The sequence below is a fragment of the Martes martes genome, assembly GCF_963455335.1.
Source record: "Martes martes genome assembly, chromosome: 8".
Classification (NCBI taxonomy): domain Eukaryota; kingdom Metazoa; phylum Chordata; class Mammalia; order Carnivora; family Mustelidae; genus Martes; species Martes martes.
This window is the reverse complement of record NC_137895.1, coordinates 14,280,419-14,306,380: the sequence shown is the minus strand read 5'-3', so window position 1 is coordinate 14,306,380 and position 25,962 is coordinate 14,280,419. Positions and strand designations below refer to the sequence as shown.

At 45.0% G+C, this 25,962-nt stretch overlaps 2 protein-coding genes across 2 annotated transcripts in view; one reads left to right on the top strand and one right to left on the bottom strand.

Moving 5' to 3' along the window:
* Positions 1-7,689, top strand: part of TIMP3 (TIMP metallopeptidase inhibitor 3) — a 55,986-nt gene extending 48,297 nt beyond the window's left edge. The window contains exons 3-5 of the mRNA XM_080811014.1: positions 1,760-1,871; positions 2,554-2,675; positions 3,752-7,689. Of these exons, the coding sequence (XP_080667140.1) occupies positions 1,760-1,871; positions 2,554-2,675; positions 3,752-3,949 (432 nt within the window). The 3' untranslated portion in view covers positions 3,950-7,689. The remainder of the gene's footprint in view (positions 1-1,759; positions 1,872-2,553; positions 2,676-3,751) is intronic.
* SYN3 (synapsin III) overlaps positions 1-25,962 on the bottom strand; it is a gene marked incomplete at both ends in the record, with an annotated part of 414,093 nt that overhangs the window by 288,355 nt on the left and 99,776 nt on the right. The window contains 2 exons of the mRNA XM_080812195.1: positions 9,544-9,633; positions 13,042-13,198. Coding sequence (XP_080668321.1) covers positions 9,544-9,633; positions 13,042-13,198 — 247 coding nt within the window. The remainder of the gene's footprint in view (positions 1-9,543; positions 9,634-13,041; positions 13,199-25,962) is intronic.

The following is a 25,962-nucleotide window of genomic DNA, read 5'->3' as shown; positions in this document are numbered from 1 at the left end:
CAGCTGTTGAGCCTCTCGGGAGAAAAGGGTTAAAAGAGAGGCCAGGTAAATTAAAACCATCTGCACTGATGGTTGCACACAATTAGAACAGCATTTCCCTTAAAAAGGCAGAGGCTCCCGAACTCTGTGGGTCCAACAGACCCTTTATAATGGTGGAGGTCCTGGTGGACTATCTACCCCTACCAGCCAGTCCCCACTTAAAACAAAATAAGGAGAAAACCCAGATCTTAGTGCAAATGGGAGGCACTTAGATGGGACACAAATGAGGTGATGTCTGGCTTTTTATTAATTACTGTAAGTAAATTAATAACGCATGCCAGGAACTAAGGGAGAGACATTGCCCTGTTGTAAACCCTTGGAGACCACCAGCCGTCCTGGGCCCATGTGCTCTGAGAACCAGGGGGATAATGGGATTGGGCCACAACTTGGAGCCCACTCCTACCCTCTCCAGCTCACACAGTTAACGGAGTTTTCTCAACAGATCTGAACCCATGTGAGACTCGTGGTTTTCACCTGGAATCACCAAGTGGGGTCAGCCTCGTTATGGTCACACCAGTGGTTCTGACCACGTGCAGATAAAGGAGGCACAATAGCCATAAATAGCATTTGGCTGTACCAGAGGCCCTTGGGCATGAACTTGTGAAGCCACAGTGAGAGACAGCACAGGTTGGACTCTGGAGAAGATTCTCCTGCCTGGAATCCTACCTCTGTCATTTGCCAACCATATGGCCTTAGATAAGCCACTTTACCTGTCTGGGGCTCAGGATCCTCATCTATTAAATGGACATAAATAGTTCCTGTCTCACGGGGCTATCATGGGAATGAGGTGGGTGAATATTAGAAGAGGATTTCTCAACTTTGTACTGCTGATATTTGGGGCCAGATAATTCCTTGCTTTGGGGGCTGTCCCATGCATCAGAGGGTATTTAAGAGCATCTCTAGCCTCTTCCCATAGATGTGAGTAGCAACCACCACTCCCTCCCACTTGTAACCATTAAAAATGTCTCCGGATATGGCCAAGTGTCTCTGGGGGTGGGGGTAAAACTGCCTCCAGTTGAGAACCACTATGTTAGATTATGTTATAGATAAAAATGGCCAAGTATCAGCATTTTCATACAGTGCAACTTAGTAATTATAAAGTGTTTAGTTAAAAATCTAGAATTTTTGTGTATGTGTTTATATGCCTTATCTGGGATAAAGGAACCCAGTGTTTTCAACAGATGCTCAGAAAAATAAAAGCATGGAGAATCCTGGCCTGAGTTAAAACTTCCATCAACCAAACAATTTATGAGTCTTGTCTGTAAAATGGGTACAATAATACCTACTTCCTTGGGTTCTTGGGAGGATACACTGAGGGGAATGTAAGTGGAATGCTTTTACACACTGAGAAATATCCCAGAGATGTCACTAGAATGCTGGCCAGCTGCCACCTTGGAACTTGGGGGATGAGGTTGGTGAGGGAGGCAGGACCCCTTTCACAGCAAATTCTTTAGATTTCTGAAAAGGTGTTGGGATATGAGAGAAGTATATATCTGGTGCAGTGTTGTGGAGATGTTGGAATGAGCGATGTGACTGGCTGGACAGGAAGGTTTTTCTGGAAAGGCATGAACGGTGGCTCAGACAAAAGGTGAATAGGTGCCTTCATCTGGAGTGAAGGCCCTGGGGTGGTTAGATAGTGACTGGATCAGATCGCCACAGAACAAATGCCAGCAAGCTTTCAGAGCCCTGTACCTCTCTCATGACATTCCTTCTCCCACAGATGTACCGAGGCTTCACCAAGATGCCCCACGTGCAGTATATCCACACAGAAGCTTCGGAAAGTCTCTGTGGCCTAAAGCTAGAAGTCAACAAGTACCAGTACCTGCTGACAGGTAATGGCCAACTCTAGCATCTAGGCCAGGGTTTGGCCAAGGCTCACCAGTCCTTTGCTTCAGAAGGATAGAGAAGCAGCAGTTGACCCAGGTGTGTCCTTAGGACCTTGGCCACCCACACAGTGAATTGTAAGGAGTATCGTGTGGAGTGCATCTCGCTTGGCTTGTGGTAGGAATTCCAGGCTCTGCATGGAGACTGGGTTTTAGTCTTAGCTCCACCACCGGCCCCGCTGAGGAAATGTAGTTTTGCCTAGTTTTGCAGTTTCTCAGCTTTACTATATTATATAAATAAAAAGGGATTGCTAGTACCCATTCCTCTGTACCTCACAATCTATTTATTGGGTCTATCTTTGAAAGTTGCCCACCTTTAGGTAGTCAACGTGGGAAAGGAAAAAAAAGGTCAAAACCAAGCAACCACTGATGAGGGAAGGGACAACTTGACTTTAGTCCTAGCTCCAGCACTTCACGGGTTTAAGACCTTTTGCAAATCACTTAACCTCTCTGAGCTTCGTTTTTGCCACCTGGAAAATGGGGACACATTGGGCAGGGTGAAACAAAACCATAGGATTAGAAAGTACTTAGCACAGTACCTGGTCTAAGGTGGGTACTCAGGGGGTGAGAATTCTTTCGTGGCTGGGCTCTGGACAAAACAACTCTCCTCTTGTCCTCTTTCCTCCTCTAGGCCGTGTCTATGATGGTAAGATGTACACAGGACTGTGCAACTTTGTGGAGAGGTGGGACCAACTCACCCTTTCCCAGCGCAAGGGGCTCAACTACCGGTATCACCTGGGCTGTAACTGCAAGGTAAGCCCTGGAGAGGGCAGGCAGGGGCAGTGCTGGCTCACAGCCCCGGAAACATCAGTTCCTGAGGTACTGGGCACTGGGCCCTTGTGCTGAGAAGGGCATGCATGTCGGGCCAGGGCAGAAGGGCAGGTCTGAACAGGGGTGGTGAGGAATGTTGTCCCCAGGCTGAGCAATGAAGAAAGCGGGGGAAGAATGCCTTTCTGCTGTCATCTGCTGCCACCATGCAGCCCACTTGGCAGCTGCTGGGTCATAAGAACTCTTCAGCATCCCTGGCCCCTCCTGTGGTTCAAGGTTGTGGCAGGTGCAAGACCCTTACGCTGACAGGTCCTGTTGAGCAGTCTCAAGTGCACTCACCAGGGAAGCTGCCTCACTGGTGGCCCCTGCCACAGGTGGGGAGCTGGCACAGGACTGCTGATACCAAATACCACAGGACATCACTCTTCAATCAGGCCTAATTCCTTGACTCAAGCACAAGGCCATGGCACACAGCGTTCCTGCTGTGGGAGGGAGCTGCACTGTTCTCTCACTAATTTTCACAACAACTCTGTGTGGTTTTAATTACTACTACGCTCATTTTGCAGATGAGAAAATAGAGGCTCAGAGAGCTCAAGTAACTAGCCCCAGGTCACACAGCTCACTGAGTCTGGTTTCTCTCCCAGGGCAACTGGATGCCCAAAGTTTTAATCTTATTAATTCCTCAATTCCCACAACAGCTGAGATCGTTCATCCTTGCCTATTGCCATTGAGGAAGCTCTCTCAAATGTCCAATTCCACCACTTTTGGGTTCTGTAACCTGGAGCAAGTTACTTAACGTCTCTGAGCCTCTAGTTTCTTATCTGTCAAGGGAACTAAATCTGTTATAAGAACTAAAGAGAAAAACCTAGAAGCACTGAGCAGAATATCTGGTACACAGTGGTGCTTAGTAAGTGTTAGTGAGTATTACTTCTATTATTTTCACTAAGGGACTGATGGGGCTGGGCTCAACCTACAGTGGTATGCACCTAGACTAGAGGAAGCATCAGGACTGGGTCCACCATGACAGAGCCCACCAACCTTTGGATATTCTCTAATTGCAGATCAAATCCTGCTACTACCTGCCTTGCTTTGTGACCTCCAAGAACGAGTGCCTCTGGACCGACATGCTCTCCAATTTCGGCTACCCTGGCTACCAGTCCAAACACTACGCCTGCATCCGGCAGAAGGGTGGCTACTGCAGCTGGTACCGAGGATGGGCGCCCCCAGACAAAAGCATCATCAATGCCACAGACCCCTGAGCACCAGACCCTGCCCCACCTCACCTCCCTCCCTTCCCGCTGAGCTTCCCTCGGACACTAACTCTTCCCAGATGATGACAATGACATTAGTGCCTGTTTTCTTGCAAATTTAGCACTTCGAACACTTAAGGAAAAGTCTATGCTGTCATATGGAGTTTATTTGGAACCATCCTCCTGGCCCCACACTACCCCTTCTTTTTGGCCTTGACATCACCCATTTCCACGTGGGAACTTTTGGTGCCATGCCAGAAAGAATGAGGAATGTACACTCCTCTTCTTCGTGATAATATAATCTATTTTTTTAGGAAAACAAAAATCGAAAAACTACCCCATTTGGGCATTGTAACACCTACCCCTCTCTCTCCTTTCCCACCTCACCAACTCCCAGACCCTTCTCCCTTGGACCTTCTCCTCCACCCCAGTACATAAAAGACACAGACAAGGAAGTTGCTGAGAGGTCAACTGTTTCAGGATCAGTCCAGGGCAGCAAGCAGATAGACTCAAGGTACGCAGAAGATCTTATACACCAAGGAGATGCTACTGCATGTCCCAATCAGACTGTGTCTGTCTGTGTCTGCACGTAAGAGTGAGGGAGGGAAGGCAGAGACGGCAGGAGAGGGTCTGAGAGGATGCAGCACACACAGTTCCCCCAGGCCAGTGCTGCTGGGGTTGACCAGATGTTTCTGAGTCTGGAGCAAGCAGCCAGGCCAGAATAACAGAACTTTCTTAGTTGTTGAAGACTTAAACATCTGCCTGAGGTCAGGAGGCAATTTGCCTGCCTTGTACAAAAGCTCAGGTGAAAGACTGAGATGAATGTCTTTCCTCTCTCTATCTCCCACAAGACTTCCTCCTGGAAAACTCTTTGGTAGATTTGGCCAGGAGCTTGCCTTTATGTAAATTGGAGGAATACACACACCGTACACTATCCACAGATATAGCCAAGTAGATTTGGGTAGAGAATACTATTTCCAAAGTAGGGTTTAGATCACCTAGGGGGATGTGTTTGTATACACATTTGCATATACCCACACGGGGACATAAGCTAATTTTTTACAGGACACAGAATTCTGTTCAATGCTGTTAAATATGCCAGTAGTATAATCTCTTCTATTTTGTTGTCGTTGCTTGTTTGAAGAAAATCATGACATTCCAAGTTGACTTTTTTTTTTTCATTTTAATTAAAATTTGAAATTCTGAACACCCTTGACATCCCTCTAACTGGGGTCAGCTGACCTCTGTCCCTCTCCTTTTCTCCTGCTTCATGTTTGGGGCCTTCATTTAACTGCCTTACTGGCTTGGCTCAGGTGGGAGATGAGAGTTAGTGTGGGTCAGGGGCCCCGGGCAAAAGAGGGAAAGCTGCGAAGTGTCCTGCCTCAGCTAGATGGCCACTTTCCTGCGATACAAGACAGCCTGCTCCTCTTCCCACAGCTCACTGGTAGGCAAACACCATCTCCCGAGGTCCTTACCTCATGGGATTAAAATCAGTGGTCACTGGGGAAGCCTGACTCTGCAATCAGCTGTAGGGATTTTGTTGTGTTTTTTTTTTTTTGAAATAAAACTATAATATAAGTTCTCTGATTAAATAAAATTATTTTAAGTTTAAGTATTGAAAGTGAGATGTCAAGTGTAGGTGATAATGTATACTTTACAGAGTTGGGGGTGGTAGGTTGGTAACATTTAACATGATTGCTCTGTCTCTTTTTTCAGATTATGGGTATTTATCCTCCTAGTATTTGTATCTTCAGTTCATTCCACTTTAAGAAACAGAGCTGCCAATTGAAACAGGAGAAAAAAAAAAAGAAGCAGACAACACAGTGTAATGTCTTGCGCGCACAAACACACACACACATGCACAAATGCCCGGGCAAGGTGTTTGGCAGAACTCCTCAGTGGGAAGGCAGTACAGGCATCTGGCTTCCATGGGATCCATTTTATTATCTTGTATCTTTCACCTATGGTCATGCCACCTGGCAGGTGGAAAATGGGAGGCTCTGCCTTCTCAATGCAGCAGTATAAGCAAAAGGAGCTGAGGTCAGCAGGCCAGAGGTTCTTAAGAAGTAAGCCCCAGCCTTGGTGTTCTGAGAATTTCTTGATTTCAACCTCAAAGTCTTCTAAGGTGGAACCCTTGGTCCAACTCACACAAGTGCCCTCCCACAAATGGACAACAGCATCCCCTCTATGAAGCATTGGTGATTCTTGGTCCCTGGTGGGGCCACCTCCACTCACACAAGGCGGGACCTGGGGTGAGGCCTGAGCATGAGTCATCTGAAGTTTCCCTGCAGAAATGTTGTGGAACCACAGTTCTATCTGTCAGGCCCTGGCAAAGAGACAGCAGGTCCTGGGCAAAGAAAGGTCCTTTGCAAAGCGATGTTGGCAGAGGGCGGTTTTTGAGCTTTCTATAAGCTATAGCTTTGTTTATTTCACCTGTTCACTTACTGTATAATTTAAAGTCATTTATGTAGTTGAGACACTTCCGTATTTCAATCATATCGTGAACGTTTTATTTTGCTAAATCTTGTGTCATGTGTAGGCTTTAATATGTGTACATTGTGTTTAAGAGAAAAAAAATGGAACCCACATGCCGCCATTTTCCTGAATCAAATTCTACAGTGGAAAAGAGGGTAAAATACTTCTACTGTGCAGGCAGCTCGACTGGCAAACTGGAGAAATGAGAAGGAACTAGCACTTGAGATTCATCTGTCCTCCTCCCTTTATCGGCATCCCAGTGCTTTCTGGAGTAGCAAGAAGTACTTGCTATTTTCTCTTGAAAATAGCAAGTACATTCATGTCCTTGCTCTGTATCAACTGGCACTGGGCAGTCTGCTGGTCTGTCCCATTCTTCTTCCCCTTGATCTTTGACCACCTAATTGGGAAGCCATGATTTCTCCTAAAAATCCAGAGCTATGGGAGCTGTGATTCCAAGACCTCTTGGCCTCATCTGGCCATCTCTTCTGCCTCCCCATCCACCTATCTAGAAAGCACTACACCCAGCCTCTCTCCTCTCAGACCTGTGCTCCATGTAGCTGGGTAGATAATACTGGAGACTCTTGTCCTTTACCATCACCCAGCTCCAGACCTACATCATGGCAGTTTAGGTATAGCCCATGAGCACCCATTTTCATACGATGGTTCTTAAACAATTTAAGAAACAATTGGAACAATTCTGTCTAGAGACACTGTGGCCCCCTGGGAGACCGTACCCTCCCCTGCCCTGGCCTTTCATCTAGTGTTTGATGGTCGCCAACATGGATTACCCCAAGATGGCACCTGAGTGTTTGGCTCCTGGCTACCGAAAGTAAAAATATCACTACAAAAGTTTCACACAAGGAAAACACTTTAAAAATCTGATGACAGACGCAAAACAAAATGTGGGAGTGTAGGGGAGATGGATATCAACAGCGTCCAAATTGGCTCTTGGGAGGTGTGAGGAGAGGAAGAACTTAAAGACAAGTTCCTGCTTTGAGGGGAGGGCTTCATAGATTCTCCCAGGCCCACACCTTTCCCTTTAGCCAGTCTGCTGTCCTGAGACCCAGAAGTGATGGAGAGAAACCAACCAGAGAAAACCCTGTCCGGAAGGAATGTATTTGTTGCTAAATTTTGTAGCACTGTTTACAGTTTTCCTCCATGTTATTTATGAATTTTATATTCCGTGAATGTATATTGTCTGTAATGTTGCATAATGTTCACTTTTTATAGTGTGTCCTTTATTCTAAACAGTAAAATGGTTTTATTTCTATCACACACCTGTAGTCTCTTGCCTCCTTATATCCTGACTACCACTGGGAGTAATATAGACAATAGAGGGCCTTGGAAGCTGGTCCTGCCTGTCCTGGCTGCAGGCCCATGCATGTTCCCCTCCATTCATTCACTTCAACAGCCTGGGCCCACCATGCTCTAGTCCTTTCCCAAGGCTGGAACAATTTCAAGAGTGGCATTGTAGATTTCCCTCTGACTGCTAATCCTGGCCTGAGCTTGCTCCCTGATTCCACAGTCAAGGTTCTCCATAGCTCTACAGAATCTGGATCTCTATCTAATTAACTATTAGTAAGCAGTACAGGTATTCCCAGACCAGACATGTCTTTCCCCATTTTCTTCCCAAGAATCTCACACCATGGAAGTGAGAGGAGAAGGCTGAAAAAATCTGTGTCCGATGCCAAATGCCTGCCTGAAATTCCAAGTATGGCTCAGCCTAGTGGGGAATGCCAGGAACTCAAGAGGTCCCACTAACTGGTGAGCTCCTCCCAGAGCTTACAGCTGGATCTATTATCCTCAATGGGCTGGGTTGGCTCCAGACCCCTCACCCAACTTTCATTCCATTGTTGACAACGTTCCAGGGTATAATGCCCCTATTTTAAGCTACTCAACTTATATCACCTATCATATGTCAGGCATAGCACTCTATACACCTGAATACATTAAACTTCAAAAACCCAATGAGGTTGCCCCACTGTCCTCCATAGTTTCCAGCTGAGGAACCCAAGTCTCGAGTTAATTCATTGCTCAAGACCTAGTACGCTGGCAGTCTAGGATTCAAACTCATTCTGGCTTGATGATAAACCTTGACTTTTCTCTACTGTGTTCATGCTTTGTTGGAATATGCCAGGTTCCACAAATCTTCATATTCTAAGCAGCACATCCTGGATTCTAAGACTCTTACCAGATCAGATATAAGGAAAAGATAATCAATGGAAACCTCTTTACTTGTTTTGACTGCTCCTCCTTGGAGCTTGCATTCCTACCCATCGGTGCCTCCAAACAGAATTGTCCAGTTCAGCAGCCTGAGCTTGGGATTCTACATCCAGGCCGCAGTCCCCATCTAGGACATGTGGATACTGTGTTAACTACCCTGTTCCCCAAGATCCACATTCCTCATGAGACAAGCATGGGTCCATGGCCCAGCATTCCTTTGACCAGTTTAAGAAGACCACCAACCACACAAGCACACACATCACAGGCTATCTCCAGCTGCACAGAACTCTTCTGCCCAACTTCTTCTGGCTGTGGGATGGAGAACTCTCCACCCTATTCAGAAAGATGTTAACCTTCCCAACCAGCTGTCCTCCAAATGAGAGGCTCTACCATGTGCTCCAAGCTAAGCTCCAACCATTTCCCAGAGACAACCTCAGGTACATCCAAAAGTCAAAATGCAAAGAGAACATACAAAGAAACTGCCCTTCGATGATGAACACCAATAAAATATTACTGTTTTTATTGAAATGAGAGTTGAAACCAGGTTCTGCCCAGGGCTCAAGGGAAACAACTTCCAACTTTTGAAACATCTTTTATCTTTATTATCAAACTTTGTCTCCAAAATGCCAGCTCAAGTTGTCCCCAGATTTGCTGAAAATTCCCAATATCCCAAGGAATGCCATCCACCTTTGTCATTTACCCTACTACCTGAAACTTCACCTAAAGTGTTGATTCTTTCCCTAGAAAAACCAGGCATTCTCACAGGCCATCACAACTCCTCCTTAGAGGCCAGGTAGTCAGGGAGTGACCCCTTAGCTCACTCCTCCACCCAAAGGGAAGGAAAACACAGACATCTGTGTTCATTCCGTATCATGAAGTTAATCAGAGTAAAAAAGGGCACTCACCATTGGCTTATGGTTGGGGAAGAATGTTTGTTCCACAAGTGGGAACTTCTCAGGACCCAAGGAATGGAAGATCTTAATGAGTTGAGAGAACTAGGAGAGAAGAAAAAAGAGCATTGGTCAATCATTGTTATCCAGTATGGTCGAACCTCCCACTTGATCCCTGGCCTCATCTGACTGTTCTGAGCTGAGCTGCAGTAGCCAGTCCCTGTTTACAGGATAAAAACCAGATTCTTTGGCCAGAAGTTCATCCTCTGAATCAGCTGGTTGCATCAACCCTTCATTTCTTCCAGGCCACTGAGTTCAGCTCAATTACATTTAATGAGCATTTACTACACCCTCAACATTTCACACAAGCACAACCTGCTGACATTCATGCCACATCCCCAGCCTGCAAAGCCTTTTTTTCTAGAGAGGTAGGACTACATAACAGTTTATGATGTAGACTATGGATTCAAATTCTCCACCACTTACTAAATGTGTAGCCTAGAAAGCAAATGGAAAAAATGGGAGATCCAGTAATACACAATGTATGAAAAGCTGCCCTTGGTCCCTAGGAGCACTCAAATGTTAGATCCCAGCTAACCTGTTGGACTACCTGTATTTGAACTACACAGGAACACTTACATGCGGATTCTTTTCAGTAAATACAGTTCAGTGCTATAAATGTATTTTCTTTTCCTTATGATTTTCTTAACATTTTCCCCTAGATTACTTTATTGTAAGAAAACAACAAATAATACATATACTATATGAAATTGTGTTAATTATTTATGTTATTAGTAGAGCTTCCAGTCAACAATAGGCTATCAGTAGTTAGGTCCTGGGGGAGTCAATTGTTATACACAGATTTTCAACTGCACAGGGTGTTGGCACCCCAACTCATGCACTATTCAAGGGTCAACTCTATTTTTTCTGCTTTTACAATCACACTCATTTCCAACTGCTTGAGCTGCATCCCTTCCACACCTGGCTCCTCTTGCTTCAGCATAGCCTCGTTTTGCCATAGAGGTAGCTACCATCTCTAGAGCTGGAGGGTAAGCTCCTGGAAGGCAGGTCTTGGACTTACATTTTCCTCAATTATGCCACACCACTCAGCACCCTTGGGAGCTCACTTTGTGCTCAGTACTGTGCTTTAATATTGGCATAAGAAGATTAGCACAGGAGACCAGGCCTTGAGGGAAGACTGTGGGCAGATGGCTGAGATAATAATGTCTTGCTGGAAGAAAGCAAGAGGATTGAGGGGCCTGGAAGAGGGACAGAGTAGGGGTCAGGATGATTCCCTGGAGTCAATGACACAAGAGAAGATGGAAGGGTACTCTAGATGTGCAGTGAGAGTAGTGCCCTGGAGACACTCAGTGGCTGTCATAGCTTTGATCTTGGGTATAGGGGACAGTGAGAGAGGATGACAGAGGGTGATCCATGACAGACCATGGAGCCTTAAAGGCTGGAACAAGGAGCTTGGAATTTACCCAGAAAGCAAAAGGGAAATCCTAGTGGTCATAAGTGGAAAGGGCGTGGTAAATTCTGATCAGGAAGAAGGAGTAAGCTACAATTTGTGGTCCAATGGCTAGAAGGGGAGCTAAGTCTTACACCAGACTGACCTGGAGTAGCTCAACACTAATGGCTCAGACAGAGAGAATGCGTAACTTAAGAACTTTTTGCATCACACTAGAACTGGCCTGCAAACTCTTGGGGTACAGTCTGCAGGTATGATGCGACATTGAGTCCACCTAGAAGGTTTGAGGAAACTCAGAAATATGGGAAATGATGGGGAATCCCTCAGTTTAGAGAGAAGGATACTGAAGTCCAGAGAGAGAGGAAGTCTATGATCAAGCACATGAGTTTTGGAGATGCCCACCTCCAGTTTCCTCATCTGTACAATGGAGATATTAGAAATACATACTTATCAGGGTGTTTCTGAAGATCAAATATAGTATGTACATTAAGGGCTCAGCACAGGACACAGGGCTGATGAATGGTAGCTGCTGCCATCACGATATCCATGTGGAAAAACAAGGGGGTATGGGCTAATACTATCTAAGACCCTTCCAGACAGTGGCATCAAATCTGGGACGCTATAAGCCAAAAATCTCAGGGTAGAATGAGAAGGAGACCAAAACCATGAAATTAGTGGTTAAAAATTCTCCACATCTACTAAATTAATCTATATATTCATTCAATAAATACTGAGTGCCAACTCTGCAGAGACCTTGATGGCACCCGATATTTATTGAATGAATATAATAACTGTCCCCATGTATTGAGTGTATGCTTTGTGTCAGCCAAATGTATTCACTCATAACCCTACCAGAATGACCTTATTATTACCATCATTTACAAATATGGAAAATAATCTCAGAAAGGTTAAGCAAATTGCTCAAGATGACACAGCTCATAAACTGAGGCTCCTGGAACTAGCCAGTCTGGCTCCATAACCCATGTTCTCAACCACTGTCCTACCACCAAGAGATCAAGCAGAGGGAAACAAGAGACAAGATGGCTAGAGCTCCACAGAGCACACTGTACATATCCCCAGCCTCCACATTCTCTATCTCCCTTCCCTGCTTTATTTTCTCTCTTGGCACTTATATGACATATTACATATTTGGCAATTTATTAATATACTTACTGTATGTGCCTCCAATCACTAGAATATAAGATGCATGGGTCAGGGACTTTGGTCTGATCTACTCACTGCCATGTTCCTAGGACTAAGAACAGTGCCTGGAACATAGCAGGTGCTGAATAAATATTTGTTGAATGAATGAATTACTTCTAGTAGGGAAGACAGACAATACACAAAAGAATGGATAAATATATCCTTCTAGATGGAGATAAGTATTGGGGGGAAAATTAAGCAGGGTAAGGGAACTGAGAGTATTGGGGGGAATAGAGGGGTGGTATCCTAGGAAAAGTCTCTCTTACATGTAACATTTGAATGGAGACTCAAATAAATAAAGGGATGAATGAAATTTATGAATACAAAGGAGAGAAAATTAAGTCTTGGGGTTTGGGGAGATATGGCTTCAGGTTCTGGTTTCATCCCTCATAGTCTACATGACCCAGGGTGAGTTCCTTAGCTGCTCTGAAGCTGAGCTTCTTTTTCTGTCAAATGGAGTAATGATGTCCACTTCACATGATAGCAATAGTTTGAGCACTAGGAAGCACGATTTTCTGGTATATAGTAAGTGCTCAATAAATAGTGCCCAGTGTTAACAAAAATGACATAATTTAATATTAGTAAGAATAATATCCCGCTTACCACTAATGTTATTATAATACAACACTATATCATACTATGTTCATATTATGTTGTTATATGATACTTGTTAGGCAATAATTACCAGAAGGGGCCTGGGGTCCAATCTGCTTATTCAGTTGCTTAAAAAGACCCACTGTTGAGGCCTCCATGCTGGAGGATGGGCCCATTTCAGGGCTGGGAGACCACCCACTGCCAACCACCTATCCCACTCTAGGTCAGCCTGGACCATCACCTACCACCCAGGGCTTGCTGCAGAAGTTGTAGACGGAGTAGAGAGAGTTGACAGCAGGCAACCCTCCATACTGGAGGCCAATGACCAGGCTTCGGTAGTCTTCACCCAGGGCCATGCTGTAGGCATGCTGACGGACCAGGATGAAGTCTGGCTTGAAGGATCTGCAAAGAGAAGGGCCCGCACCAGTGTTACTACATGGGGCATTGCTGAAACACCAGGGCATCGATCACAGCCTACAGGGGATAGCAATGACCTGGCATGGCTGCTGCCAGCCCAGGAACTCAGTTCAGAATGTGGATGGGGTGGGGGAGTGTGGATGGGGACAGTCACATGCAAACACACAACAGCTACAAAATGAAAGGGCTGAAAAGAACTCATATTTTATTCATTTTCTTTTTTAGGTGGTTTTTTAGATTTTCTATATTGAACAAATATTCATTTATTATCAGAGGAAAATGTGAATGCACCTCCATTTTATTAGGCAGCACCTATTACCTTACTGAACTCTCATAACTGCCCAAGGACGTGGGCAATGCTGCCAGAAACTCCATTTTACAGAGGAGCACTGATAAAGGAAATTTTCAACTTTCAACATTTGTGGGCCCTGCTCCTCAGCTCCCAGGGAAGCTATACTCCAACATTTACCAAGGTCAAAATGACTCGGCAAAACCTCAAAGCACAGGCTCTATGTCTGCCCCAAGTGCACGTGGTGTCTATCTGCTTTGTTAAAGAAAATAACCAAAAAGGAACATTCTGAACACAAAGATAAGAAAAAGTAAGAAACTTCCCTGGTTCCAGTAAGACTCAAGTCACACAGCCTTGCAAATATTAGAAACTTAAGATAAGGCCTGCAACTTTCTGAAATGTTCTTTGTCTAATAATTTGCAACTTTTTATGCAAAATATATATAAACCTACATCAAATGTTCCCTTATCAGAACACTCTCTTCTTTGTGAAGATTGTTCTTGGGCTTGAATAACTCTTTTTTTTAATTCCAAAATTTGTTCATTTTGTATCAACAGCACCCAGAGGCTCACAAAGATTAAATCACTTGCTCAAAAAGACATGCTGCAGGTACACGGCAGGTTCACATACGTGTAGCCTCATGGCCCTAATTCTCAATTACCATGCATCATGGTATGTATATATACTTACATATATATATATATATATATATATATATATATATATACACACACACACAATATGTATACATTCATATATAATCTGTATATTTCAAACATGTCTTGTCTCTTTCAAGTAGCAGCCTCTGGAAAGCAGCAAGAATATTAATGTGATGGCCAAGAACATGGCAGTCTCTTTGCTGGGCCCCTTTGGAGACCTGATACTGATTAGTATTCACAAGCAGACATGGGTAAGGTTGGGACTATGTCCCCACTTTGTAGATGGGAACACACAGCCCAGAGAAGTTACAAACTTCCCCAAGTCACAAAGCTGGGAAGCAGGAGAGCCATGTGTGAACTCAGGTGATCACTCCAAGTCCATATAGTCTTCCCTCCATCACATGGCTCCAGGTGAATGAATTCACACACTCTTTTATTTGCACTGCCAAAGATCAATCTATTTCTAGATTCCTCACTTCTAGGTCACACAAGAAAATCAGCTTCACAGTGCATAGGTGGTTTACCCTTAAAATGGTATGATATACTTGGCTCATCCTGAGTTAGACACTTAGCTTCAAATAAACTATTTTTCTTTAAAATAGTTCAAATTCAAGTTAAAATAACTGTCAAATGGAAAGGACTTGCCCCATTGGAGACAGAAGGAAAGAATGAGCTACAGGTGCAGACACTTCTCAAATTGGTATGAGCTTGGGTCTCCTTGTACACCTCAGGGTCTGGTGCCAGGGGAGCAGTGGTGAAATAAGTACATGTTGAAGGAATGAATGATGTACATGAACATCATCCTCTTGTCCCTAAAGGAAATGGTAAAGTTCTCCCCTATGGAGCTGTAACTAATTCCAGGGAACCAGGTGGATGGTAACATGTTGGGTATGGCTGACATTATGGTCATGGAGATGGTCAATCATGTCACTCTGTAGTTAGGGTCAGAGTTGGGTTAGAAGCTTGGAATTATTATGTCTATATCCTTATTGCATTCTTAGAGTTGAGCCAGTCCAACTAATGTATTTTACAGACAGGGAAACTGAAGCCCATAGCAAGGCAGTGATGTGTCCCAGGCAAAACCATGCCAGAGCACGTCACATCCAGGTCTCTCCTCTGGCTTTCCTGCTCTTTGTGTTCCAATTTTATGGCTCTTACAGCAATAGAGAAGGAAGGGAGGAAGAGGCAAGTGGTGTGTTTCTAATAGGGAACTGATGACGACAGCACTCACAAAATATAACTATTTTCTGCTTTTACCTGATTTTAAAAGCAATATATGTTCGCTGCGTAAAAGGAAAAAAAACTTCGAAAACACAAAAAAAGTAAACAAAATTACCTGTAATTCTCAACCGGAGAAAATCCCTAATAACCTTTTATATGTCTCCTTATATGTACACTACAATCTGGTTATCTATTTTTAGATAATGAGTACATTCATACTCATAATTGATTTCATGCTTTCTATTTTCCAAATAATATTTTAGTGTGAGCATTTCTCTACAAAATATCTTCAAATCTTCAAAAATATTGTTTCTTACAGCCACCCAACAATCTACTGAATGGATATACCATAATGAAGTCAACTTTTCATCCACTATTATCAAGTAGGCTGTTTCCAACACTTCACACATGTACATGTTTGCACACAAATCAATGAATTCCTTTTTAACTATTTCCTTAAGATAGATTTTTAAGAAGTGAGATTACTGGCTTAAGAGGTATGAATTTTTTTTTTTAATACCCAAACATGTCCCCCTTTCTAAAGACCTAAGCCGCCTGTTGCACATGACAGTGTCCACATCACTATCGCTTCCCCAGCATAGCAGACACTTTTTAAATTTGATAAGTAACTTCCCCCAAGATACCCTATATCCCCACTGCTATTTTAGTTTGCATTTCTGTGACTTCAGTGAGCTTGAGTACTTTCATCAACGATGTGCATTTTCTTTTCTGTAAAAGTCTGCTCATAGAGCTCTGTGTATAGGGTGCTGTCCTTTATCATACTGTCCTGTGTGGCAATATTTTTACTAGTTGTTTCCTTTTTTTATGGCTATGCATCTTCAAAAAACCATATAAACACATTTTCCATTCCCTCCTAGTCAAATCTATCAGTCTTTCCCTTTTGATTTCTCTCTCTGCTTTGATGATCAGAGGGTCCTCCAGGGCCCTGGTTCTCACAATGAGACACCCCTTACTCCCAGCAGTGTGGCTTCCCCCACAGATAACAGCGGTGGCAAACCTGGTGTCTCACTGGGGGTAACTCCATTCTGCCCCAGGAGGAAATAATTAAAGTTTTCACGCTGGCTAGCCTGCCAGGTTTTCAGTGTTTGTGGAGAACTCATAAGAAAGTCACCGCCTGGGGGGGAAATCTGGCTATCTAGAAAAAGAGGGAGCCCTTCCAAGATATCGTCCAAGAGAAGTATCTGAGGGCCTGTGCTGGGATGGCCCCATTCCAGTCCCAGATATTATGATGTGTTTTCTCTCCAGGACTTTAAGAACTCACCTCTAAATTGGAATCTTTCTAATTCTTTGAAATAAAAGTAGTAGTCACCCCCTCTTTGTCTTTAAGGATTTGGAAATCTACATCAAGATGCTATGTTCAAAGTGCTCTTTCAAAATTCTACAGCCCTTCCCTGTTTAAAAACCCCTTCTAGGCTTCCTCTTTCTGACAGCATATCCTAGGCTCCTTACCATGGCAACAAGACCCCTGCCCACCTCTCTATTCTCACTTTTTACCTTTCTCCCTCCCTCACCTCCACTGAGCCACACTGGCAGCTTCTCATCCTCTAACTCTCCTGACGCTCTTCCCCAAATGGTGCCTAGAGGGCCTCATCCTTATCACTTACTCATTAGCTTGGGTTCATTTCCACAAAGATACTGATCTTGCTCTCTCTATTGAAATTTGCGTCAAACCCCATATTGTCCTACTTTCCTTTCTTCACGGCACTTGTGGCAATTTTATTTCTCCGATTTATCTACTTAGTTTTTTATTATCTGTCTCTTCCCCTCTAAAGATGACAGCCCAATGAGAACAGAAGATCTGCCTATCTTGAACAAAATAGAGCATACTAATGTTGTTAAATGGATGACCAAGTTAATGAATGCATGTGTAAATGGGAAATAAATGAATGGGCAAGAAGTGAAATGACCACTGGAAAAATGAAGGACCTCTTTACCTGCACTCCTAGAGAAGAGAACTGGTGCTGATAGAGTTGCCAGGATGTATCATGTGGCCCCTAACAGCTAGGGGCTACCTTACAAGGGAAGATGCTCTGTATTCCTAGAGATATATTAACATTATCAAGAAAGTTTTAACCCTAGGGAATTCAAGATGGATCCCATGACCTCTTCATATTCTCAAGTATAATATGTGAAAAATAAATACTTTCTATGAGTGATAAACCTGGGCAAACCAGGCACATATTACAGTTCAAATGCTGCCACTCACTGCTGCATAGAATGCACAGGGTCCTTCCTGACAGCCTGTGATAGGAGGGATTTGCAAGGAATGCAGAAAAATTAGTAACTTGAACCAGGTGTCCTGTGGCATGAAGTCTCTCCCTCCATACCCAGAACCCCATCTTCTCTATTCAGTCAGGGAATGGCCAAGTCCTGATATCATCTCAACATCCAAGGATGTGGCCACCAGCAATTCTTAGGCTCTGGCAGTGGACCAAGCACCCTGGTAGAGGCCGGAGACTCTGAGATGACAGGGACATGATCCCTGTTTTTAGGACACTCACAATCCAAGAGGAGTTGGGTGCCGTTTCAAAGGACTAGGACTTACCAATTGCCGCAGTAAGTAAGTGAAATAATAGAAGCATGTAGAAGATTCGAAGGTGGACCAAAGATGTATTCATCTCTGTCTGGGGGTGAGTGGGGTCAGCGTATGCTGGAAGGCTTGGGTCTTGAAGAAAGAGTAGGGGTTTGTCATTTGGGCAAGGTTTTGGAGGTGTTCCAGGTAGAGGGAATGGCCCATCTCCATCTTTTTCTTCCGAGTTATATGACTTATTAAGTTCCCTTTGTTGTCTACACTGGTGAACTGGGTCAGTTGCTTGCCATTACTTTTGCTCTGACTGATAATGGGAGGAAGTGGCAAAGTTTGCAATTGGTTACAGGAGTATAAGGCTACTGGAGTATAAGGTCTGAAGTGGTGGCAAGAGATGAGGCTGGGTAAGAAATCCCAACAGCTCTCATGAGCCTCTTCCTGCGTCCTTGTCTCCACAGTCCCACTGGGTCCAAGCCTTGTGTCTTTCATGCCTGGGCAAGAAGGCTGCCTTCAATATCATACATCCTGGCTGGAGCCTATACCTGGGTTTTCTTGTACTTTCAGCTTTAAACTTAATATGAGCTATATTATTTGCATTCCTGATTCCAGATCTTTCTCAGAGTGGCTGTCAGCAATGAAGAGGAAATCAAGGACAACATATAATTAAATGGTAGAGATGGGATAGGTGATGCAGTGCCGGAGATTACGGGGTGCATCAGGGAGTGTCAAGAGACAGGCGGCCGAGGGCTGAGTGATTTTTAACCATCAGAGAAGTGTAATGACTCCCTCAAACATGCAGAAGCCTGTGGGAGCAAGAACAGATCTTGGCTGGGCTTTGCCTGGGACATAAGTTAATAAGCAGAAGCCTCATTATTCTCAGCTACTTGACTGCAATTTTGTAATGGTCCCTTGTTCCCCAAGAGTCAGAATGACAACGGGTGGGGATGCTGCTGTTTTTGATCACATGTTGACCCCTCACACCAGATCTGACCCCAGCCGTGCCTGGGAAGGCTCCAGGCTTTCTGACATTGGTGTCTACCAGCAGAGAGGCTTCTGGTTTCTTCTGAATCATCTCCAAACTTCTTAATCCTTCTCCATCCCCCTCCATGTCTGAAAATTCAACCTTGGGTACAGAATCCAGAGAAAGGAGACCAAGAGAACTGAGCACGGATGTCCTGAGAAGAAGGGAGGAGATCAAAACACTGCAATGGTCTCCATGCTCCTGAAGGCTTATGGATGACTGTCCTGCGACAAGGATAAAACAGAGGAGATTGTGTACACTTTGCAGACGGAGGGCCATATGGAAGGGCTTTGGGAATTAGGGATGCTTCCCGCCAGCCTGAGGACTGCAAGAAATTAGTCCAGGCAGAAAAGAAATTAGGTGGCAGCCAACCAAGAGTCTGGCAAGGAGCGGACAACAGGATGCTGCAGTGAGGCCTGTGGGGCCTGCACGGCGGCTGCCAGCTGCACGGCATGATGACGGTGGGGAAGGGGCCCCATGGGGTGTATGGATGGCTGGGCTCTCTGAAGAATCCCGGAGCCCCCTTTGTGAACCATCAGGAGGTTAATAAAACACAGACGTGACTTGCTGGAGGAAGGAGGCTTCCTCATCTCCCTTCTCAAGTCTCAAGAATCTTCTGTCTCTCTGTCCTGGTCTCTTCCTTCCCTTTCATTTCAGAGAAGAAGTCCTCACTGCTCTATCCTTGCTCTATCCTCTTCTTCCATCACTCTGGAGATCCCACATGTTATGAATTACACTGTGTCCCCCCAAAAGATACATTGAAGTCTTACTCCCTGCTACAGGTGAAAGTGACTTTATTTGGGAATAAGTCTTTGCAGATTTAATCAAGTCAAGGTGAGGTCATACTGGAGTAGACTGAGCCCTCATCCCATGACTGGTATCTTTAGAAGAAAAGGGGAATTTGGATACTGACACACAGGAAGAGTAGAATGCCATGTGACAAAGGAACCAAAGATTGGAGTGGTATGTCTCCACCCCAAGGAATGCCAAGAACTGATGGCAACCACGAGAAGCTGGCAAGAGGCAAGGAAGGACTGTCACCTGCATCACTGAGAAGGGGCTGTGGCCCTGACCACACCTTGATCACGGACTCACAGCCTCCAGAAGTGTGCAAGACTACATTTCTCTTGCTTGTCACCCAGCCTGTGGTGCTCAGCCACAGCAGCCTGTGGTCATGGGTACACTGCACACCTAGGCAGCATTTCCTCCTCCTAGCCACCTTCAGAGCTTCCCGGCTTTCTTTGCTCTTGTATGTGGCTCCCCACAGCTGCCTCCCCACTTCCCAAGACACAACCCCAACCCCAACAATAAAGAAACTTCTGCTTTAAGGCTGAGAATGAATTGCTGGTTAAGGAATGTTCATATGTACATGGAAGAATTAACAAATCAACACACTGATAAATGCAAGGAGATGTATTTATAAGGATGTTTACCAAAATGCTAATCTGGTTATCTCTGAAGGGTGGGATGGAAAACGGGGGTTATTATATTCTTCTTCATACTTTTTGGTACTATCTGCATTAAAAAAAAAGGAGGGGGGAGCACAGAGCATTTTTATAACCAGGAAATAACAATGAGGTTATCTTTGTTTTGGGAAAAAATGATACATATAACAATGATGTAATATCATGGGAAATGCTTATGGGACAATTTCATGTGACATAAAACAATGGAAAAGGGAACACAGTAAAAATGATGGTCCTGGAAGAAGAGATGGAAAATTCCTAATTTGTTAAGGTGGTGAGACTGCCGGTGATTTCTTTTGTTTTGAAAATTTCCATTGACCAAGTTGACCCTTGAACAGCATGGGTTTGAACTGCTCAGGCCCACTTATACTCAGTTTTTTTTTTTTTTTATAAACATAGTACAATATAAATGTATTTTCTCTTCCTTAGGATTTCTTTAATAATATTTTCTTTTCTCTAACTTACTTTATTGTCAGAATATAGATAAACATAATACACAAAATAGGTGTTAACTGACTGTTTATATTATTGATAAGGCTTCTCATCAACAGGAGGGCATTAGTATTTAAGTTCTGGGGGAGTTGGAGGTTATATATACAAATTTTTGGCTCTGCAGGGGATCAGCGCCCCTAATACCTTCTATGTTTAAGGGTCAACTATAATACAGTTCGGGCATTAACCAAAACTTTAGGTTGGCATTGATAAATGAATGTGAAGCAAGCTCTTCTACTTGGCCTGGTGGCCATATACTTAGCCTATTTTTCCTTCTATTGCTACAACTGTTGGACAGGGCAGTCTATGCCTGCTGTCCCAATTCCCATGTACTTATCTCCACAACTCTCTGCATCTGGCTCAGCCTCCTCTCCACCTCTCTGAAATCACATTGAGGTCACTCCAAAATGCCAAACCGAGACGCAATGACCTCTGCTATGTCCTCACTTTCCCTGATTTTTAATAATAGCTAACATACCAAGAGCCTCTATTCCAACCCCTCTATATATCTTCATTGATTTAAGTCTGACAGCAGGTGTTATCGTCCCCATTTTCCAGAGAAGGAAACTTGAGGCACAGAGTGGTTGAGAAACTTGCCCAAGTCACACATCTGTTGGTGGTGTAACCATGAGTCAAATCTGATAGCCTCCTGACTCTAGAGAAGGGTTTCCCAATCTCTGCATTATCGATATTTAGAGCTGGATAATTCTTTGTTGGGGGGGCGTCCTGTGCATTGCACAGTGTCAGGAACATCCCTGGCTGCTACCCACTAAATGCAATAGCACCCCCATGTCCTGTTGTGAGAACCCAAAATGTCTGGAGACATTGTCAAGAGTCCTCTGGGCAGCAAATTTCTCCCAGTGGTGAACCCCTGCTGTAAAGCTCCTCCGTGGCCTCTGCAGGACGATCTTTGTCTTCCCCTCCCAAACACTTCCTCTCTGCCTCAAAGACACCCTCTCCCCTTGTTTCCCAGATACTTCTTCCTGGCTCTTCACTTCACCATTTTCTCCCTTCCTGCGGCTTTTCTGCAAGCCTCCACGTTGGTTCTTTGCCTATGAAATCATCTATGTTCAGGAGGTTTGCCACCTTGTCCTCAAAGGCAATAGTGAAAATGACTCAGGTTTCAAGAGCACTCTCTCTGTGCCAGGAGTCATTTTTAAGCTTTAATTAAGCTATCTTTAATCCCCACCATGATCCTGCATGGAAAGGAGTATTTTCAAGGAACTAAGGCATGGAGAGATTAAGCAAAGCAAGAACAAGGTCCACATGAGACTTGAGTGATTCAAAGCCAATGTGCACAACCATGATGCAACCAGTACTGCCCACCCACCTGAACACTCAGCACTTCACAGTCCCTGTGCCGGGGCCCAAGTTATCAGCCTCGCTCAAAGTGGATCGCTTGACTTCTCTAACCTACCATGCTCCAAGGATCTCAGGATCTGTCACCCTGAAGCCATCTGCAATTCTTCTGACGCCAACTGTGTAAGGAGCCACCAATGTTGCCGATTCTCCCCTCCAGAAGTGTCTCCCTCTTGCTCTCATTTCCCTCCCATTGCCTCATTCCCAGGACACCTCAATAGACCCTTAGCTCCTAGTCCCTGGGGTCATAGTCTCTTACCTTATTCCTCTCTGTAGCACAGGGCCTGGCTCAGAATCCAGACTGCTGAGTGTTATTTAATTTCCCTTCCTCTACACCAGGGATTCCAAAGCTAAATGCCACAGGGCCCAAGCAGGTGACTTCAGGGCTGGATGAAGTGTGCTAGCCTTGTCCAGTAGCTTTTTCAGTGGTATCCTTCTAACACACACTCTGTTTCCATAGTAAACACATAGAAATAGTCTTAATTTCCACAATGTACTCTTTAGCCTTTCTGGCACACACCTTGCACCATCTTTCATTTTCCCACTTTTGGTAATGACTCGAGTACAAGAAACATTTCATACTTCCATAGGCAAGCATAATCTCTTTGATAAATGGCAGCTAACACAGGCCTTTGCCGAGAGCAAGGCAGGGTAGAGGGGGCTGGTGAATGAAAGAACAGCCTGAGCTCCAGCCATTATGGCCAAATAGGAATGAGTTCCCATGTGGCCCTAATGACTTTTTGTCAAAGCCCAAATCTGGATATTTACATGAAATCCTCAAAAACTTAAATATTGATGACTCATTCAAAATAAGTTTTAAAAATCACCATGCAGACTGGCACCAAAAATAAAGCAGGATTTCTATGGGAAAACTCTCATGAAACTCAAGACTGCACCTAAAGAAGACCACGGCGACCCAAGTCCAGCAGACAATGTCCACGTGGAAATACTTGGGTCTGGTTTTACCAAATCCTCTATTTTTAAAATGAAGCCAGAAACCTGCCTTTTAAGAGATCTTTTGCATGAAATCTGCCTTTTGTAAAAGTGCTGGACCACACTGGTGGACAAATCCAACTTTCCTGGACAGGGCATGTGGCCTAGAAGTGGTCAGTGCATGATCTGCAACTTGGGGAGGTAACACTCCCACTGCCAACCACTTCTGCATTCCACTCTTGGACTGATCTTCAAATCCTGCTTTCTTCATGCTACTTGGCTGCTGTTCAAAGCCCTCCGGGAGCCTTTCCTGCCAACAGATGGTAGTTCCTACTTCTTTACCTGGTACTCAGTGCTCCTCAGAAAGTGGTTTGGGTCTCCTCTTAGCTGCATCTCCTCTGCCTGGCCCCTGGCTCTGCTGCCCTTCACATTCATTTTCTACCTGCTCACAGATGCACTCTGTCCTTGCCACTCCCCATGCTTAGGAACCTGCCTCTCAAAAACTTGCTCAACTCAAACCCCACTTCCTCAGTGAATTCTCCTTATCTTCCATTCCTGTCACCCTCAGTTGTGTCTTAGTCACGTGGAAATTATCCATATGATGTCTTCTGACAGCTCACAAGTTGTGGCCATCTACTTAACTCTTCCCATGTTCAAGGGTATCTCCTGGGGACAGAGGTCTTGCCTTGCCCCTCAAGTCTCCTCTTCACAGTGCCCAGAGAGATCTCTGTAGGACCCACATCTAAGCATGTCACCATCCTGGACAGAGGGTTCTGAATGCTGCCCACTGTTTGCAGATCAAAGCCCAAACACTTTCGAATGATACACAATGTCTTACATCCAGTATGGTTTTGGTCTACTTCTCGAGTTCCACTGAGGCCATCCCCTAGGATATGCAGTATACTCTAACCACATGGGGCCACAGCTAACCCCCGGAAGACTTGATTTGTCTTGTGTTTGAAACTCTGTACACCCTTGGGGAAAATGAAAGGGATATCAAAGGACCATTCAGAGAGAGCACTGTGGAAATTAAGAATATTTCTTAGTATTTAACATGGAAACACAGTGAGTCCAGAAATACCCTTGCCCACCTGCCTGCTTTTAATGATCTTTAAAAGATTGCTTTTAATAATACCTCTCCTGTAGAATGGGCTGGATTATTCACTTCTTGGGAAAGCTAGTGTTAACTAACCAACACCCACAGACACCCACACACACACTATGAAAATGGTGAAGCTCTCTGTAACAACCAGGGGTTGGTATATATGTTTGTGGATCCTTCTCTGAGTGCCTAGCTGGTGTCCCATATTCAGTAGGTGCTATAGAGAGCCACATGGAAAAGGAGTGCTCTCTGGCTTTACTTCTCAGGGTCTTAGACCATTTAAAGTCAACAACACTTCAACAACTACCAGGAAAAAAGAGGATTTGAAGATGCCAAAATGCCAGGCAGAGTGAGGGGAAAAGAGCAAGACATGAGCTAGTCCAGCTCTTGTCCCTGACTTGTCATGGGTCTCTGAGACTGCTGCTTCTCTCTGGGCCTCCGTTTCCTTACTGGGACAAAGAAAGTGGGCTAAGTGACCTCCAGGGGCCTTTCCTGGGATGACTGCCTCCAATCCAGACTCAGAACCAAGGCTTTCAACACCCACCTCTCTGTCTGTCCAAGTTCCCTTGTGACATTCTGTCACGTAGCAGTAGTTCATAAGAATCAAGATTACCAGCTACTGAGTACTTGCCGAGTGCCAGGCACCAAGGGGCTTTTCAAACCTTATCTCTTCAAATCCTCACATAAAGCCCCTGTGAAGTAGGTGCTTATCTAGGGCTGGGTCTCCTAGAAGTCAAGCCCCAAACAAGCTTCCAAAAAGCTGTGATTCCAGGAGGGAGGGTGTGCTCTTGAAGCAAAGCCGGAAGTGGGTTGAGGGAAGCAGGACAGGAAAGGGTGTAGTTGTGAGTAAAGCCCAGTTTTAGTCTGAACTACAGGGCTGGCTCTGAAGCTCTCACCCTGAGGAAAGAGGCCTCAGTTTTTACATCCCCAGTATCATTCAGTTACCAACTCCCCTGACCAAAAGGGGATGGATGACAGAGGGAGGTTAGCCTTTGGATTATCTCAGGGATGCAGTGGCCATCAGCCCATCAGCCAAAGGCTCTTTAGAAGCTAGAGGTTCAACTGTTACTGGGGCACTCACAGTGCTGGAGGATGGGTGTGTTGGCTGGCAAAGGGGATAAGAGCAGAGAACCACAGCCATCTCAACAACACTACAATTAGCCCATTCTGCAGATGTGGAAAACCAAGACCTGGAGTGATTCAACATGCAGTATGGAGGTTTGTACTAGTAGGTACAGACCGAATCTCCCACAAACAGGCCCCATCCCTGAAGGTCCCATGTGCCTGTGTTTCCCCCAGCACCCAGAATGGTGAATGGGGACTGAGATGTGCTTGGAACGGCTGAGTCTGTGAGCTGCTGCTTGCTAGGGCTTGCGGGCTCGGGGCCTCAGGGTGGCATGTCTCTGTGAGGCAGGGGTGTCGGTCCTCACTCCATGTGGGGGCTGGGGGACTGCCCCACCCTCCAACAGCTGCCTGGGCTCCAAGGGCTGTCAGCGGCCTGCTCCATGCCTGCTCCACTTGGGGCAGGCCTCCTGCCAGGCTGCTGCTCAGGGAAGGGGAACATTATTCATCAGGGAGATAAGGCAGCTGATGAGAGACGGACCTCAGAGCAGCTGTTCCTCAGCAGCGGCTGGAACGGATGCTGGAGAAGTGGAGGGG